Here is a 17,879-nt window from a genome sequence, read left to right on the forward strand (position 1 = left end):
TAGTTGTGTGGTTTTGAGTGAGTTTCTTAATCCTGAGTTCTAATTTCATTGCACTGTGTTCTGAGAGACTGTTTATTATGATTTCACTTTCTTTTGCATTTGCTGCTGAGGAGTGTTTTACTTCCAATTATGTGGTTGATTTTAGAATAAGTGCCATGTGGCACTGAGAAGAATGTATATTCTGTTGACTTGGTGTGGAGAGTTCTGTAAATGTCTATTTGGTTCACTTGATCCAGAGCTGAGTTTAAGTTCTGAATATCCTTGTTAATTTTCTGACTTGCTGATCTGCCTAATATTGACAGTGGGGTCACTATTATTGTGTGGGAGTCTAAGTCTCTTTGTAGGTCTCTAAGAACTTGTTTTATAAATTGGAATGCTCCTGTATTGGGTGTATATATATTTAGGATAGTTAACTCTTCTTGTTGAATTGATTCCTTTACCATTATGTAATACCATCCTTTGTCTTTTTTTATCTCTGTTGGTTTAAAATCTGTTTTGTCAGAGACTAGGATTGCAACCCTTGCATTTTTTTTTCTTTCCATTTGCTTGGTAAATTTTCCTCCATCCCTTTATTTTGAGCTTATGTGTGTCTTTGCACATAAGATGGGTCTCCTGAATACAGCACACCAATGGGTCTTGACTCTTTATCCAATTTGCCAGTCTGTGTCTTTTAATTGGGGCATTTAAACCATTTACATTTAAGGTTAATATTGTTATGTGTGAATTCGATACTGCCATCATGATGCTATCTGGTTATTTTGCACACTAGTTGATGCAGTGTCTTCATAGTGTCATTGGTCTTTATATTTTGGATTGTTTTTGCAGTAGCCAGTACCAGTTTCTCCTTTCCATATTTAGTGCTTCCTTCATGAGGCAGGCCTGGTGATGATGAAATGCCTCAGCATTTGCTTGTCCCCTGACTTATGAAGCTTTGTTTGGTTTGACATGAAATTCTGGGTTGAAAATTCTTTTCTTTAAGAATGTTGAATATTGGCCCCCACTCTCTCCTAGGTTGTAGGGTTTCTACTGAAAGGTTCACTGTTAGTCTGATGGGCTTCCCTTTGTAGGTTACCTGGCCTTTCTCTGGCTGTCCTTACCATTTATTCCTCCATTTCAACCTTGGCAATTTTGATTATTATGTCTTGGGGTCGATCTTTTCATGGTGTATCTTAGTGGTGGTCTCTGTATTTCCTGAATTTGAATGTTGGCCTGTCTTGCTAGGTTGAGGAAGTTCTGGATAATATCCTGAAGTGTGTTTTCCAACTTGGTTCCATTCTCCCCATCTCTTTCAGGTACTCCAATCAGTCCTAGGTTTGGTCTTTTTACATAGTCCCCTATTTCTCAGAGGTTTTATTCATTCATTTTCATTCTTTTTTCTCTAATCTTGTTTGCATGCCTTATTTCAGCAATATGGTCTTTGAACTCTGATATCCTTCCTTTCGCTTGGTTAATTTGTCTATCGATACTTGTATGTGCTTCATGAAGTTCTTGTGCTGTGTTTTTTAGTTCCATCAGGTCCTTTATGTTTCTCTCTAAACTGGTTATTCTAGTTAGCAACTCCTGTAACCTTTTATCAAGGTTCTTAACCTCTTTGCATTGGGTTACAACATGCTCCTTTAGCTCAGTGGTGTTTGTTACTAGCCACCTTCTTCTGAAGCCTACTTCCGTCAATTTGTCCATCTCATCCTCCGTCCAGTTCTGCACCCTTGCTGGAAAGGCACTGCAATCATTTGGAGGTGAAGAGGCACTCTGGCCTTTCGGTTTTCAGTGATTTTTGGTTGCTTATTTCTCATCTTCATGAATTTGTCTAGTATCGATATTTGAGGCTTCTAACCTTTTGATGGGGTTCTTGTGGGGACTTTTTTTGTTGTTGATGCTATTGTAGCTTTCTGTTCATTTGTTTTTCTTGCAATGGTCAGGTCCCTCTTCTGTGGGGCTGCTGTGGTTTGCTGGGCGTTCACTTCAGGCCCTATTTATCTGGTTCACTCCATCACCCACTGGAGATGTCACTCAAAGAGACTGGAAAATAGCAAAGATGGGTGCCTGCTCCTTCTTCTGGAACTTCTGACCTCAAGGGGCACCGATATGATGCCAGTAGGAACACTCCTGTATAGGGTGTCTGACGATCCCTGTTGGAGGGTTTCACCCAGTTGGGTGGCACAGGGAGCAGGACCAGTTTAACAAAGCATTTTGACTGTCCCTTAATGGAGGAGGTGTACTTCGGTGCAGGGGACCCACTCATCTGGGCTGCCTGGCTTCCTCAGAACTAGCAGGAGGAAAGACTAAGTCTGCTGGTCTTCGGAGACTGTGACAACCCCTCCCACTAGGGGCTCAGGCCCAGGGAGATCAGAGTTCTGTCCCTGAGCACCTGGTTGGAGTTTTAGAAGCTCCTGCAGGAAGGCCCTGCCCAGTGAGGAGGGATGGGTCAAGGTCAGGCCTGAAGAGGCACTCTGTCCGCAGTATGTCACAGCCGATGTGTTGGGCTATGAGGGATACTTCTTGGGACCAAGCCATCCAGCCTCCCTGGGTCCAGCCAAGGAAAAACACAACCTGGAGCTATAGACATGCCCTTCTCCTGCCCTGGGAGGTTAATTTGTGTTAGGCAGTTATCGGTCCCAGTGTTGGCTCTCACCCTCCCCTAAGGAGTTCAAATGGCTTAGACAGCAGTCAGCCACAGCTGTGGTTCTGGTCACCCTTCCCTCCGTGAGCTCAGCAGACTTAACTGGATTCTAGCTTACTGACTGTTGACAACCTGCGCAGTTCCATGGTTGGGACCCTAGGCACTGGTGGCGTGGGTTCACGCGTGGGATCTTCCAATCTGTGGGTTGCACAGTTCCGTGGAAAAAGCATGTTTTCCCAGGCTGGATAGCACGCTCACTCACCACCTCCCTTGGCTGGGGGGCGGCAGCCCCTCTGCTCCATGAGGCCCTCAGGTGGACCATTGCACCACATTTCTCTTCCTTCCTCTCCATGGGTCATGCCAGCTGCCTAGTTGGTTCTGATGACAGAACCTGGATACCTCAGTTGCTGGTGTAGGATTCGCACGCTGTTATCATTCTTCTCAGTGGGAGCCTCCTATCGCTACTGCTTCTAGTCAACCATCTTGACCCGCCCCACAGATACTTTAAAGAGCCACACTATCCATGTACCTTCATGAATCCAGGAACCGTGATCATAGATGGAATTGGTGCCTGCTTAATTTCAACACTGACTTGCTATACTCAGGCTTTGCTTAATATTAGAAAAAAAATAATTATGTTCTTTAAAGTCACCTTTCTAAAGTTATCTTTCTTCTTCTTTAAATAAAGATTAAAAGAAGATTAAATGAATATTCTCTAAATGAAAATTAATTTCTACCTCATAAATCTATTGCAAGGATAAAAGAATACACAAATAAAAATGATATACAAATTACTGTAATTGCTACTTTCTTAACAAAATATTTGCATCCAACTCATTATAGTCAGAAGTGATTTGTACAATTACTAATGTAAAAGTTATTTAACAACCTGTACTTATAAACTTTGGAAATAGAAATTTATTCATTTTCTGTAACTTTAGGAACATTTTTAATACATAATCCATAAAAAAAACTTCACCCCTCAGTTCTGTTGGAGAAAAAAATGGGTTCAAAACTTATCAAAAAGAAGGAAAATCATTTATATAATCAAGAAGAAGAGATAAGAAAAGAAATATTAACCCTGGTTGTGGTTTCAATTATTTGAATATATGTATATGTGTGTATGCATGCATATATTATATCCATATATATATATGGAGGGAGAGAGAGAAAAAGGTTAAGGTTATCCTTAATCAAGAGGATAACCACATGTTTTTTTTAATACACAAAGAGGAAAAAAAAGGAGACACCAATAGGATAGCCACTCTACTATCTAATCATGAAGCACTTATACCTGGTCCAGAAAAGCTTTAAGAAATTATCTAGAAGCTACACAGACAAATTTTAGAGGAAAGGATGCCACACTACTTTATTTTCATCACAGTGACATCTCCACTTTTCCCAAAGCTTCTATTATTATAACTATTTCACTTCCTTCCATTTCCTTTTTTCCTTGAATAGCTTATTAAGTCCAGTAAAAATATAATGATGGCCACCCAAAGAGAAAGCATACATCTCTCTCTGGGTATTTGTCGTAAATACCATCATATTATTCAAGATACTACAAATTAATGGTAAATTCTAGAGTTTATATAAAGGTTCAAAGGTTCTCTCATGAGCAGCTTTTAGCTTATATGGACTAGAATTTGAATTGGGTCTGATGTTTTCAAATGGTAAATCGCTTTTTTCCCCCAAAATAAATGTGGAATTATACAATTATATAAATCTTACTAATCATTAATTTTCAGAATATCTGATTCCATGCTGCTAATCAGTACTTTTTAGAATATCTGATTCCATGCTGCATTTAAAAGGTACAGATGAAAACTGGTAAAATAGTAATATTAGATGCAATTGAATGAAAAGCATGGCAGAAATGAAAAAACCAAGTTGGATTGTCACTAAGAAAATTCAATCACTTTTCACTGAGCAGAATTTTTTTAATTACCAAGACATTTTTAATATTTAGCAGATTTCCTGGCATTACATCATCCCCTGTTTTTCCCCTGCAGAGAAATTTAAACATGTGCTACCAGGTATACACACCCAGGAGGTCTCCTCATTCAACAAGCAAAAAAGACATAAGACTATTACACAGACAGTCCAACCGTTTTTCATGCAGTGAATGAGCAATGTACCCAGTACAAACTCCTAAGAGCTCTTTCATCTTATGAATCTTATGATCCTAAATATTGCATAGTCAAAGCAAAATTCACTGATATATTAGTTTATGGCACAAACTATTTCCACTTTAGGTTTATATCTTAAATCCCCAAATGGAGCAAGATTTCTCAACCTTGGTACTAAGGACATTTTGGATCGAACCACTCTTTGTGAGGTAGAGGAGCTGTCCTGTCCATTTTAGAAGGTTTAGCAGCATTCCTATCTACATTACTACCCCAGCATATCTACTCACTAAATACTAGTAACAATACACACACATACCTGTCCCCTACCAATTGTGGATGACAAAAAAAGTGTTTCCATACGTTGCTAAATGTCTCCTAGGGACCAAAATCACCCCAGGTAAGAACCTCTAAAATAGAGCATGATCCCTGCACACTGAAGATACTCAAGCTATGCTTGTGTACCGTTCTAGACACTTTAGAGACAACATCATCTCCCATCTGAGTGTCCTGCTCTGGCACGCTGCTCTCAAGAACCCAGCAAATCTTCCTGAGTGGAAAATGTCAAAGTACCTTCTGAAGTATGTCCACAGAAGAATCACAAATCTTAGAGAAGGAGGCAGGGGGAGATGATGTAAATATGAAGCTGACTGTGAACTGGAATGATGACAGCTTAACTAAATATATCCAAGTACTGAAGGTGGCTAATGACATCGAGCAGGCTAGCTTAAAATGTTTTCACAATGAAGTACAGAAATTTATATTCACAGCAGAGCATTAGAAAAAGGTTGATTCTATATAGCACATTTTCTTTAGGGAATACATAAATATATATATCTGTGAAAAAATTAATTCAAGTAAAGCACTTAGCACAGTGCCAGACACATGGTGAGTGTCCATTAAATGCATAAGTGCTGGCTGCTATTCTTATTAGTAGTAACACTGGCATTGATCATTTTATTGTATTAATTTAATTCATTATACACTTAAACATTTTAGTGCTTAGGAACATTTCTTCTGCGATACACCTCTATTCATTCTCTCTCTCTCTCTCTTTCTCTCTTTCTCTTCCCCCCGCTTCCTCCCTCCCTCCCTCTCTCCCTCCTTTCTCTCTCTCTCTCCCTATTCTTTCCCTATTTGTTGTTTTGCCTGTAGAAAATTCCTACTCTTCTTGAAAAGTTCAACTCAAAAGTGAACTTCTCTCAGAGGCTTTCTCTAAGGTCCCTTACTCTTCCAAGTAAAAAATTAACTTTCTCTTCATTTCTATTTCCACAACACTTAGTGCATATTTACATCATCGTTCTTAGCACATTGTATTATAGTTATTAAAATCTGTGTGTGGCAGCCCCACCACAGTCCCTGGCCTCCAGGCTATGAGCTTTTGAGGCCTTATTTACTCGGCCATGTGTCCTCTGTGCTTGCCACATGGTAGGCGCTCAACAAAAGCACGCCAAACTCAGCTGAATTATCTGGAAAATTCAATCATGTGGAAACCTCATTTCCCAATAATGCCAGATATATGAGGTGTGACTGAAGAGCAATGCCTTCTATATAGAATTTGGGGCTGTCAGCCTTATATGAAAAGATTAAATAAGTGAAATGATGCAAAGTGTGTTAACTTTTTACCAAGTAAAATATAGATTTGGATAAATATCAGAACACTCCTTTAAATTACACACATTTAAATATGAGTAGGGATAAATTGGGAAGGTGGGAGAAATGGTAGGAATAAAATATATAATTTTAAGAGCTATACATCTCACTAAGATAAATAAATAAGGAAAGAGGTGACATAATGGATCTGCCATATTTTAAATTTGAATGCATAACACTGTCAAGTAATTCACAGACTAGATGGTTAATAGGTCAGACTGTGTCTTGAATATAAAACATATCCATAAAACATCAGTCAAAATTACTGTACAGATCTCCCTCACCCAGCCACTCCTAGGCAGTACCTTAGGGAAAGGAAACTTTACATATGTGAAAACATATGCATTGTCAAATAAATTACATTAAAGAGTACCATCTGCCCTGACTTTTCAATTGTTTCTGAGTTTAATTGAAAATATGCAGTAGATAAAATCCACAACTTTGACACAGAAGTTTTGAGAGGTGACTCTGCTTTAAAAATAGCCAGAGGTACTAGTTCCTTTATCTACTTCCATTTTAGTTCTTTAAGAAGTATATGAAGCCACAAACAGTCAATACTTCAAAAAATTAATAGGATTTTAAAATTACTTTTCAAATTGAAATTCTTTACATTTTAACCGTGATCACGTGATGTGTAAATAAAGTATTTTCAATACAATACTCTTCTAGAGAATTAAAGTCAAAGTTCCAAAGTAGTGGCAATTTTTTTCACAAGATATTTACTCTTCTCAGAGAATCCTCAGAGAATTAAAGTCAAAGTTCCAAAGTAGTGGTAAATTTTTTCAAAAAATAAAAAAGATACTATTTATCTTCATTTCCTATGGGAAAAAATACCTTCCATAGCTTAAGAAAAATGAGAGTAACTAATTTTTAAATCATAAGTGTTTTTTGTTTTGCTTTGTTTTGATATTTTACTCTCTACCTGGCAGAAGTTGGGAATGCTATTTTGCAAAGATGTGTGTAGCATAAAATTATTTCATTACCTTTTTTCTTTCAACTATAATTATTCACATTTCTGTTTATACAAATAATGTTCATCATAAAAATTTAAAAAAACACTGAAAGTGATGAAGAATTAAATTGTAAATTACCCACATCCTGCAATGAATATTTGATGGGTTCCTTCAATCTGTTTTGTATATAAATGTATTTAAAATAGTAGAATAATGTAGATGATAATGTTTCTTGGTTTTAGTCAATTAACATTATTATTTGAGTATTTTTCAGCGTTAGTAGTTTTCAAAAATGTAATTTGTATTTGCTCTGTACTATTCTTCCAAAAATTATACCTTAACTTTTTTCTTGTTTAATTATGTTCAATTTGTGAATTGTAAACAATAATACAGTGATAAACACTTTTAAATGAATCTTTGTCTACATCTGTCTGTATCTGCAATGTTCCTGTAAGATACATTAATAAATAAGAGCTCTCTCATCCCACACTACCCTATCCCCATATTTCTTCAAGTGTATTTCAAAGAGTTTTACTATTTATCTAAAACTTGCGTTTTTAGCTATTAAGTTCACAGAAAGATTCAATGATATTGCTATTAAAGTGGGTGGCATTTATTATTACACTCCAAAACCTACCTATTTATTTTGCATATATTAAATTACGTAATAACACCAATTATTTATTAAAGACACCTAGAACACTTTTTTTACTTACTTTATCTTTACAAAAAGATAGGTGTCAGAAAACAGTACCAACTGTTACTATAATAAAAACCAATTTTTCCCATTATGTATATAGTTCTGTAAACTAAAAGAGACACTCACATGAAGTTATATGAAAATATATTGACCAATGTATTTATTATCAACTATGGTCTTTGCATTGGGATATGCATTAGCCCTTCCCACATCATCTGAAATTATTTTTCTTGATCTGAAATACTTTTTCATTTGTTTTTTTATTTTTTCAGATTTGTAAACTGGGACTCCAAGATATACCGACATTTCCCTATTTGGGAATTTCAAAGTCTACGCTCTTATGGCACTATATTATTATTTTCTATGGTGACTTTGAAGTCCTTCATAGAAACCTGAAATATTCTATAAGACATATTGCTATTTCTATATGTTCTTTCCCTTAAACATCTTTCTTTGGAAGAAAAGGGGGAGTACAAAAAGTGAATCCTGCATCTATAGGTGATAACAAGGCACAGGATTGCATTTTCTTACAATGCAGAATAATGAACTCCTGACAGTGAACAAATGCTTGTTTTAAAATAAAAAAAGGGTTTTGCTAGAGATTGTCCTACCTTATCAACAGTATATAAAAGTGAAATATGGCCAGGTGCAGTGACTCACACCTGTAATCCCAACATTTTGGGAGGTTGAGGCAGGGGGATCACCTGAGGTCAGGAGTTCAAGACCACCAGCCTGATCAACATAGTGAAACCCCCTCTATACTAAAAACACAAAAATTAGCCAGCTGTGGTGGTGGGTGCCGGTAGTCCCAGCTACTCGGGAAGCTGAGGTGGGAGAATTGCTTGAACCCGGGAGGCAGAGGTTGCCATGGGCCAAGATAGTGCCATTGCCCTCCAGTTTGGCAACAAGAGCGAAACTCCGTCTCAAAAAAAAAAAAAAAAAAAAAAAAAAATTGAAATATGAAGTATGAGTCTCTGAGTGTGAATATTTCAGGATTGAAATAATTAGTAAAAAAAATCCAAATACATTAGCAAAAACAAATATCATAGAAGACAATAAATATACCATAACCCTAGAACATAAAGTAACAATCATAATTCAGTAACACTATTCAATAGATGTCAAAAATGTGAACTTGGTAGAACGGAATTAAGATTGAAATGAATTTTTAAAATACTATTTGGTAAATTAAATAGAAGCCTATCCAATCCATATCATTCCAGAGTTTCAAATGGCAATGGAAGAGAATGCCAGGCAAAGATATACATGCACTTTAGATTTTACAAATTAAGTCAAAGGAATTAGGAAAACTATCAGTGAAATCCTAATTCTGAGAGTAGATTTAAACACGTTACAATAAAGTCTTAGCCAAAGTATACCAAAGAATACTGAAAGAACATGTAGCTATAGTAGCAGAAACATTAAGAGTAATATTTTTTAAATTAGGTATAATTAGAAAAATACCAGAGGTGCAAGATAAACAAATGTCTCATTTTTTTAAAGAGAATTAAAATTTCCCAAAACTATAAAGTCAAGTGAACTAAGCATCAATATCCATAAATATTCCAAAATGGACTGCTAATAAAAATAAGCATGAGTTTATTTAGAAATAAACTATAAATTATTAATAGACTCTTAGTTCTTCATTTTTATCATTTTTGTCATGTGTTAAATTATACCATTCACATCCTTAGAAAATAGAAAGGTAAAATAAGCTCAAAGGGAGCTTCATTACATGACATTCAGAAATATACTGAGCAGACAGAATAGTGGGCATACAGAAAAGATAGGAATTTTAATTGTGATCAATGTAAAATTCTGCAATTAGACACAACTAATAAATATATTCTAGAAGATGGAAAACTGGTATGCCAATCATTCCCGAAAAAAATACTTAGGATATAGATAACCAACTACAAACTCAACATACATAAAAATATATATAACTGACCGAAAATAAACATAATTCAAACATTTTAGGATATGTATATGGAAGTAGTATTCCAATTTTGAGTAATAATGATGTCAAAGCATTGAATCATGTTGAGGAAAATGGTAGTGCTGAGGATAAAAATAAATGACTTATCCTTATCTCTTCTTTAAAAAACTCATAATCCAAGTGTGAAAACAGACATAGAAAAAGATAACTATAATAAAACAATTTGTTAGTTTTGGCAATATTATTAACTAACATTCAGAATATTATTTTCAACTCTTCTCACTAATTTTGAAAGATTATTATTATTTAACATAAAAATAACCTATTATAGTATTCACCATATATGCCTGGCCCTATGAGAAAATAATATTAGCATATTAATTTTATAAATGAAACCATTGGATTGAGATTTTTTAACAACATAACTTATCCACAGAGAAATTACTGCTGTTAAAAATAACAATGCATATCAGTTGGTATGTATTAAAGTGAGTTCTGCTGAACTAGTGTTTCACAGGATATTAGTAAGTACTACACACCCAATGAATCCATAGCCAGATAATTTTGAGGAAGACTAGCTAAAATAAAATTGATAGGGCATGCGCACGTGTGTGTGTGTGTGTGTGTGTGTGTGTGTGTGTGTGGTCACTGTAAAGCCTTTTTAAGACTTTAATATTCTGATATGCATTGTGAATCTCTTAGAGGATAGTCTAACAGGAAGACTTTACCAATATACATGACCTCAGAAGCTTTTTAATTTTTTTCTTCATTGAGTATTGCAAGGCACTATTGCGAATTTCTGCCAAACTGGAAGACCAAGACAAATCTAAACATCAAGAACTACAAATAGTCAACAAGGAGAGAACAGGGCCTTACAGCAGACAGGATAACAATCTTTAAATATTTGTCTCATCAAAAAAGGACATATTATTTCATCAAAAGGAAGATCTAGATCTGAGGAATGAAAGCTACTGAGAGAGATGTATCACCTCAACATAGGATTTCAAACAGATTCATATACATGATAGATAGATAGATAGATAGATAGATAGATAGATAGATAGATACATACATACATACATACATACAAGCATAGATAGATAAAGATAGATGGATCTTTTTGAAATAGACTGACAGATGGATCTGTTTGAAATTGATAGATAGACAGATGGGTCTGTCTGAAGACAGATCTGAGCTGTCCAACAAAGGTGATTCATCACCCAAAAAAATGTGTCATCCAAGTGATTTCTGCATTGTGTTAAATGTCAGAGAAAATGACTAAGGTCCCTTTTTAACATTTATTTTCAATGGTTCCTTTGCAGTCGTTATCAACTGAAGTTTTTATGCATTTAGTATTTCAGACTATCTGTCCATTTTTGTACCATTCTGAATTAACCATCTTACAGACAGAGGATATCAAAATAAACGTAAAAATGAACACACGATTCTTACACTCATGTCAATGAAAAGTAAAGCAGTGCTTCTCTAACTTCCAGAACACCAAGTAATTTCATTATCTTAGTTATAAATTTCATGTGGGTAGAACAAAGTGGAAGTTTTCTGGGATGAAGGACAATTTTATGAAATGAGACAACAGACCTAGAAAGCACATTTTGAGAAGCATGTGACTATTTAGTATACGAATTGGTGTCAGGAATAGGTAGCAGCTATGGAATGTAGGATAAAATTTTCAGATCGATTACTGTTACCTTTCAATATCTCTACCTGGCTCTAAATGTTACTACACTTACTATAAACGTTAATAAACTGCACAGAAAAAGATAATTTGTTTGCTACATCACATGAATTATCAATAGCTTTTACTAAAATTTTACAAATATTTGCCAGGATAATAAGTTAAATAAAAAGATTATACCTATTTGTGTATTCCTTGATGATTTGATATATGCTAATCTTAATTGTTTCATTTTCAAATCGGTTGTTGCTCCGGTCCTTGTATATCCGGAATTCAGCTGCTGTCACTGCCTCTCCATGAGGAATTTGGGTAAGATCAAATCGAAATTCTTTGTAATGTCTTCGCTGGTGAGAAAAATCCTTGTCTCTTTCAACTGAAAAAAAAGGGGGAGGTTGGGGAGGAAAAAAGTTAGTCCTTTATAAAATATGGAAATTAATGATAAATTCTCCAGCTTTGAAAATGAAAACAAATAAGCAGGATAGTATAAAACTGGAAAAACACTAAACCACAAACTGAAATGTGTTTCCAGTTAAAGGAAATTCCACAAACCAACAGCCTTTAGTTCAAAGGCAATATAATCTCTATGATTTTATACGAATTCCTGGATCCTAAATGGAAAGGTTATCCAAAAATGTTTTTAAAAGTGAAGGTTGTAAAATGATTGCTAGTATGTATCAAGTATCAGAACACAGAAAATTTTACACAGAAATTCTGAATATGTTATGGTAACCTTTAGAGTTCCAGGTGAAATGAGTGGAGAGAGAGCGCAGCCATGGGAGAGAAATGGGAAAGAGGACTAAGGAGTTCCAAGTATACAAGGACTGTGTTTATGACCTTTCAGAGTTCAAGTAAATAAAGCAAACTAATTTTTACAAGAAAGATTGTTTCTAAAATGTCTTCCCTGGGAAAGTTTTTCTCTCTTCAGCAAATAAAATATTCTTTTTCTCAAAAACTTTTTTTTTTTCTTGAGAAAAGGTCTCACTCTGTTCCCAAACTGAAGTGCAGTGGTGTGATCATTGCTCACTGACGCTTTGCCCTCCTCGGCTCACGTGATCCTCCCACCTCAGCCTCTAGAGTAGCTAGGACTACAGGTGTGCACCACCACACCCAGCTAATTTTTTTTTATTTTTTGTAGAGGTAGGGTCTCACTATGTTATCTAGACTGGTCTCGAAATCCTGGGCTCAAGCAATCCTCCCAATCTGGCATCCCAAAGTGCTGGGATTACTTGCATGAGCTACCCTGCCTTGTGTTGTCTGTTTGTTTTTAAAGCATTTTTTATAAATTCTTACCCCTGGTACAGTATAAAGTCTCCCAAAGACCTCTGTCATTATTCAGAATTGAGACGGGAACATATTTTCGCTCTTTAGTAACCTTCCAAACAAATGAAGTCAAAGAACTGTTCCTTTTGGGAATATTAAGAAATGCTGAAGAATTTAGGACAGTATCAGACATATTATTACATAATCTGACTGTGTAAGATAGTGTATTGTACAAGTGGTATAAATTGATTCACAAAGCTCAAAAATTGGAAATCTTTAGAAGACTAAATAAATTTACAACACTGCTATACATATATGTAACTTAGGATCCTACGTTAGAAGCATTAAGATTATGGAAGCGAGAAGACGATAATGACCATCAGGAACGACACTGTGGAGCCCAGGCTACTAGACCATCATGTTCCAAGGCCAGATGGGTGGCCACATCTGAAGCTTCTGACAAGGGAACCCACAATTCTTTGCCTTCATCCTCCAAAATAATCTCTGGTTTATTTTCCCCAGAAGAGTAGAAGGTGGTTCAGGAGAGAACAAGAAGCTGATCCTCACCTCCATCGCAGACTCTAAAGCAGACATACAGAAAAATGTAGCTACACTTGGGGGCATATTTTTTAAAATTTTATTTTACAGATGAGGTCTCTCTATGTTAGCTAGGCTGGACTCAAACCCTGGACTCAAGCCATCCTCCTGCCTTAGCCTCCAGAGTAGCTGGGACTACCATAGGTGTTCCCCACCGCACCCAGTTGGAAGAATTTTTGTCCTGTGGAGCTTGGCAAAGATGATGCTCTTTGGCTGTCTGACTACACTAACACCACCTCGCATGATTCATAAAATTGTTTTCTTAAAATATCATTATCTTGGTCCTAAGAGAGGTCCATTTCTGGAGAGATTATGAATCAACTTTTCCTAAATAAGGACAAAAAACCCATTTGTAAGATGTTATTTTGGTCCATAATTTAAAACTCTTCTCTGGTGATAGTGCAGACAGCCATGATAGTGCAGACTGCACACACCTCCTTCCTCTCCCTTTTGTCCATTTGACTGGGCTGTGTGAGAGTGGAAGTCTAGGGGGAGAAAATGCCTACTACCTAAGTAGCTAGTAGCTGATGTGCATGTAAGAATGCTAAAACTGGCAACAACTTCTTCTTTCAGAGAACTAAATCTAACTCACTGTATTGTTATTTTCTTATCTTAAATTTAAATGAAGTAGATGACATCATGTGACCATATCTAAATAGCATTTGTATGCCAGACTATATTCTCAGTATTTTATCATCTTATTAACATTAACATATTCTGCCTCATAACAGCATACAAGGTACGTTCTCTTATTATCCTCATTTTAGAAATGAAGCAACTGTGGAAGCATAGGAAATAAATACCTTACCAAAATCTTTGAACCCAGACATTTGGTGTCACCAATCCATGGTTGTTAAATGTCAGGATATGCTGTGTCTGCTTACACACTATTGTTTTGTACTATTTTATTAACACAGATCTAAAACTTTGTATTTACAAGTCCCAAATCCAAAACATTCTGAAAACTACGAGTTTGTTTTCAAGCTCCTTTGACAGAAGAACCAGAAGTTAACTGATATGAAGTGATTTAAAGTCTCTTTTTATCCCAGTTTCTATAAATATTTAGTGCTTTGCTGTAGAAATCGTCATGTGTTTGCCTAGGTGGCACTGTCCCAGACCCTGCTTGACAAATACTATACTTCATGATATATGCACCAACCAGCCATGTAAAAATATATTTTCTCCATTCTGAAAGACGATATTCATAATTCTAAGTGATAACAACCATTATTCATTTTTTCATTAACACTAAGTTGTATATTTAAAATTTTAACCAAAAAGCAACAAGCATAGTCCTAAAAATAAAGGTTAAGACATGAGTTTGTTAGGATCCAATCTAAAGTGTGCACCTGCTTAATGCAGGTGAGTATTGAATTCATGTTATGTAAAGTCATCTACCGTTCTGGAATCCCCTGTGAGATGTTAGTGTAATAAAGTAGAAAGCTAGAATTTCAGCCATTATTATAAAATTTCAGTTTTCTAATCCAGGCTATTTAACTTAAACCCTTAAGGGGACTCATTTTCAAAGAGTTTAATAAAATTTTGTATTAAATATACCACACAGAACGAAGTTGCATTACAGACTTGTCTGCTGACTCAAATTCTTATATCCTACTGCTTTGAATCATAATTGCAACAATAAATTCCATGGGACATGTTGGAGTGAGTAATGGTATAAGACTTACAGCCTAATGATGCCCACAAATATTCAACAAGGTAATCTCAGTTACCTCAAACAGTAACGCTAGGGAGGTGGCAAATATTAATATCCCTGACTTAAGAATAAGAAATTGGGTGATGACAGTTACATGGTAACAGATGTCTGTCTCCTAAAGTTTATTATAAATCTTCGTTCAATACCTATACCACCTACATAATGACATCCTACTGTTCTACACTTAGAGGCTAGTTCATTGTTAGTTTGTTTAAACACTGTCTTTCAGTAGTTCACAGAAAAGTGAAGAACAGGCTATAGAATAAGGGATTTGATCACCAAAAAGTTTCATTTAATCCTTGTGACCCTACTTATGTCTATCAGTTTTATAACTTGTCAAAGAGCCCAAAACTTGTAATTGGAAGATAACAGATTTCATCCCAGTATTTCAGTTTCCAAGCCCTCATGAACACAGCCTGAGTGTGTTTTTCTGAATATTGTTTTGTTATGTTTTCAATCTAATTATTTCTTGGGAAAGTTGACCTTGTTTCAGTGCTTTCATTATCCTCTCTCCAAGGAACCCTTCCCCCTCCGTTTATGATGGATCCTATTAATATAGACATGCCATTTTTTCTGGACTGAGTTCATTCTTTTAGAACACACCTTTTCCTATCTTTATCTTAGCAAATGTGTTTTTATTCACTTATTTAATATTGATTACATTTCTTATCTAAGGATTTTTTATGAATAAACAAATGATTATATAATTTGAATATTATATACTATATATGTTAATGTAACAACATGCTTTTCCATATGGTGAAATGTAATTATAGCTTTTAATTTTGACATAATTGTGATTCACTGGCAGAATTCCTTCATACCTTTTATTCACCAGAGCTGCTACCAAAATCAAAACTCCCAAAGTAGATGAAAAAGAACAAACACATACATTTAATACTCCTTAAATGTCAGCTTTTTATAGGAAAGATCTTTGTCTTATTTACATTGACAAATTTGGTAAATATTAAGCACTCTGATTTTCTGTATATTACAGTATGCTATAACCTACTGCAGTGATGAATGACTTGGGAAAGTTAAAAGATACACAAGTAAATGAGAAGAAAAACAGCAGAGAAGTGTATACTATTATTGCCTTTGAGATTCGTGTATTTGACCCTTTTAATTCACTCTTTAATGTATATTTTACATCAACCAAATACCATTAATTTCCAGAATCTTTACCAGTATTTCTAGCAAAATCTGTTTTATCAGATATAGATATACAAGACTCCATAAAAGCCCTAAACATATTCCGTCTTTGGTGGTGAAAAAGCATCTCTTAATTACCATATAAAAACAAATAAGACAAAAAAGCAGAAGGTTTGGCTCCTTTAAGCCAGACCCAGACTTGTTAAAGGGTATAGAAGGACACAGAGTAAAGACATACTGAGATCAGGGGTTAATGCTTTTTTTCCTAGTACCCTCCCCTTATCTCAGACCAAAAATGACATTTGTCTCATGTGAGAATAGAAAGAGTGTTTAGTAACAAACACTTTCGTCAATGAATTTGCTTCTAATAATTGTATTTAAAAGGAGACCACAGCAGCCTGTCCAAATTCTTCTATGTGCTGACCTATCTAACAAGATCAAGAGGGGGTGCATTTTGCCAAACAGCCGTACATAGACTTCACTAATCCCAGACTCTTCTCTCTTTGTCATTTATAATACACAGAAGTTTTGAAGATTTCCAGGTGTAAGCCATTTAATATCACCATAAAAATGAAAAAAGGAAACTTTACAATGATACACTTTATGGATGGAGGTGTAGATCATCCCAAATAATATCATGTAAAATTATTCAATTCAAATAAGTCCATCAACATAGGGTTATTTACTTGAGCTGATGGTTGCCAACAGTCCTCTCTAAAAAACTAATATAAGTTGCTTTCCTATACACACACACAAACTCACAGAAAATAAACCATTAAAACTTCAGCAAAACTTAATACATTTTATCACCCAAATCACAAACACAACAATGATGGTGAATACACTTCCTTCTGCTTCTAGGGAGCAGGTTTTTTTGTGTCTACTCCAAACTATGTGAAACTACAGAGCTATCTAGAGAAACAGAAAACTCAACTACGCTAGTAGGAGAAGAGAAATAATTTATTATATTTTGGTTTAAAAAGTGGTAACATCAAAGCATACAAGATGTAAAATATGAATCAAATCATTCACATCCCATGATTAATGGACTGATAGTGAAAAGAAGCAGAATTGCCTTTATATAAGCACCAAACTATGTCCTAAGTGCTCTGAATTGTCAAAGTTCTGCAAAGGTTAAACTCTGTTTAAGAAACACACTGAAGACTTTTATTGTTGAGATATAACTTAACAGAAGTTAATGACTGATAGAAGTTGGTTTTTTTGTTTTGTTTTGTTTTTATTTTTTTCTTCCCAAGCAGATATCTCTCTGAATGACTTTATCACTAATAGAAACTGGAGGAAATTGTCCTGGGCTAAATATTTTCATGTCTACATTATCTGAAGGGTAGAATTAATTAACAGAGGATTACAGTTTTATCTCTGTAGTGATTTATCTGCAGTTTTAAGGAGATGCATTCATGGGCAATCAGTCTTAATCTCCCACACAAGAGCTGTAACTTGGAAGACAC

At 35.3% G+C, this 17,879-nt stretch overlaps 1 protein-coding gene across 1 annotated transcript in view; it reads right to left on the reverse strand.

Annotated features, from left to right (window-relative positions):
* The window catches only part of BMP5 (bone morphogenetic protein 5), a 130,135-nt gene that overhangs the window by 62,183 nt on the left and 50,073 nt on the right, over positions 1-17,879 (reverse strand). The window contains exon 2 of the mRNA XM_008013664.3: positions 11,868-12,060. Coding sequence (XP_008011855.3) covers positions 11,868-12,060 — 193 coding nt within the window. The remainder of the gene's footprint in view (positions 1-11,867; positions 12,061-17,879) is intronic.

Source organism: Chlorocebus sabaeus, chromosome 17 (genome assembly GCF_047675955.1).
Source record: "Chlorocebus sabaeus isolate Y175 chromosome 17, mChlSab1.0.hap1, whole genome shotgun sequence".
Lineage (NCBI taxonomy): Eukaryota > Metazoa > Chordata > Mammalia > Primates > Cercopithecidae > Chlorocebus > Chlorocebus sabaeus.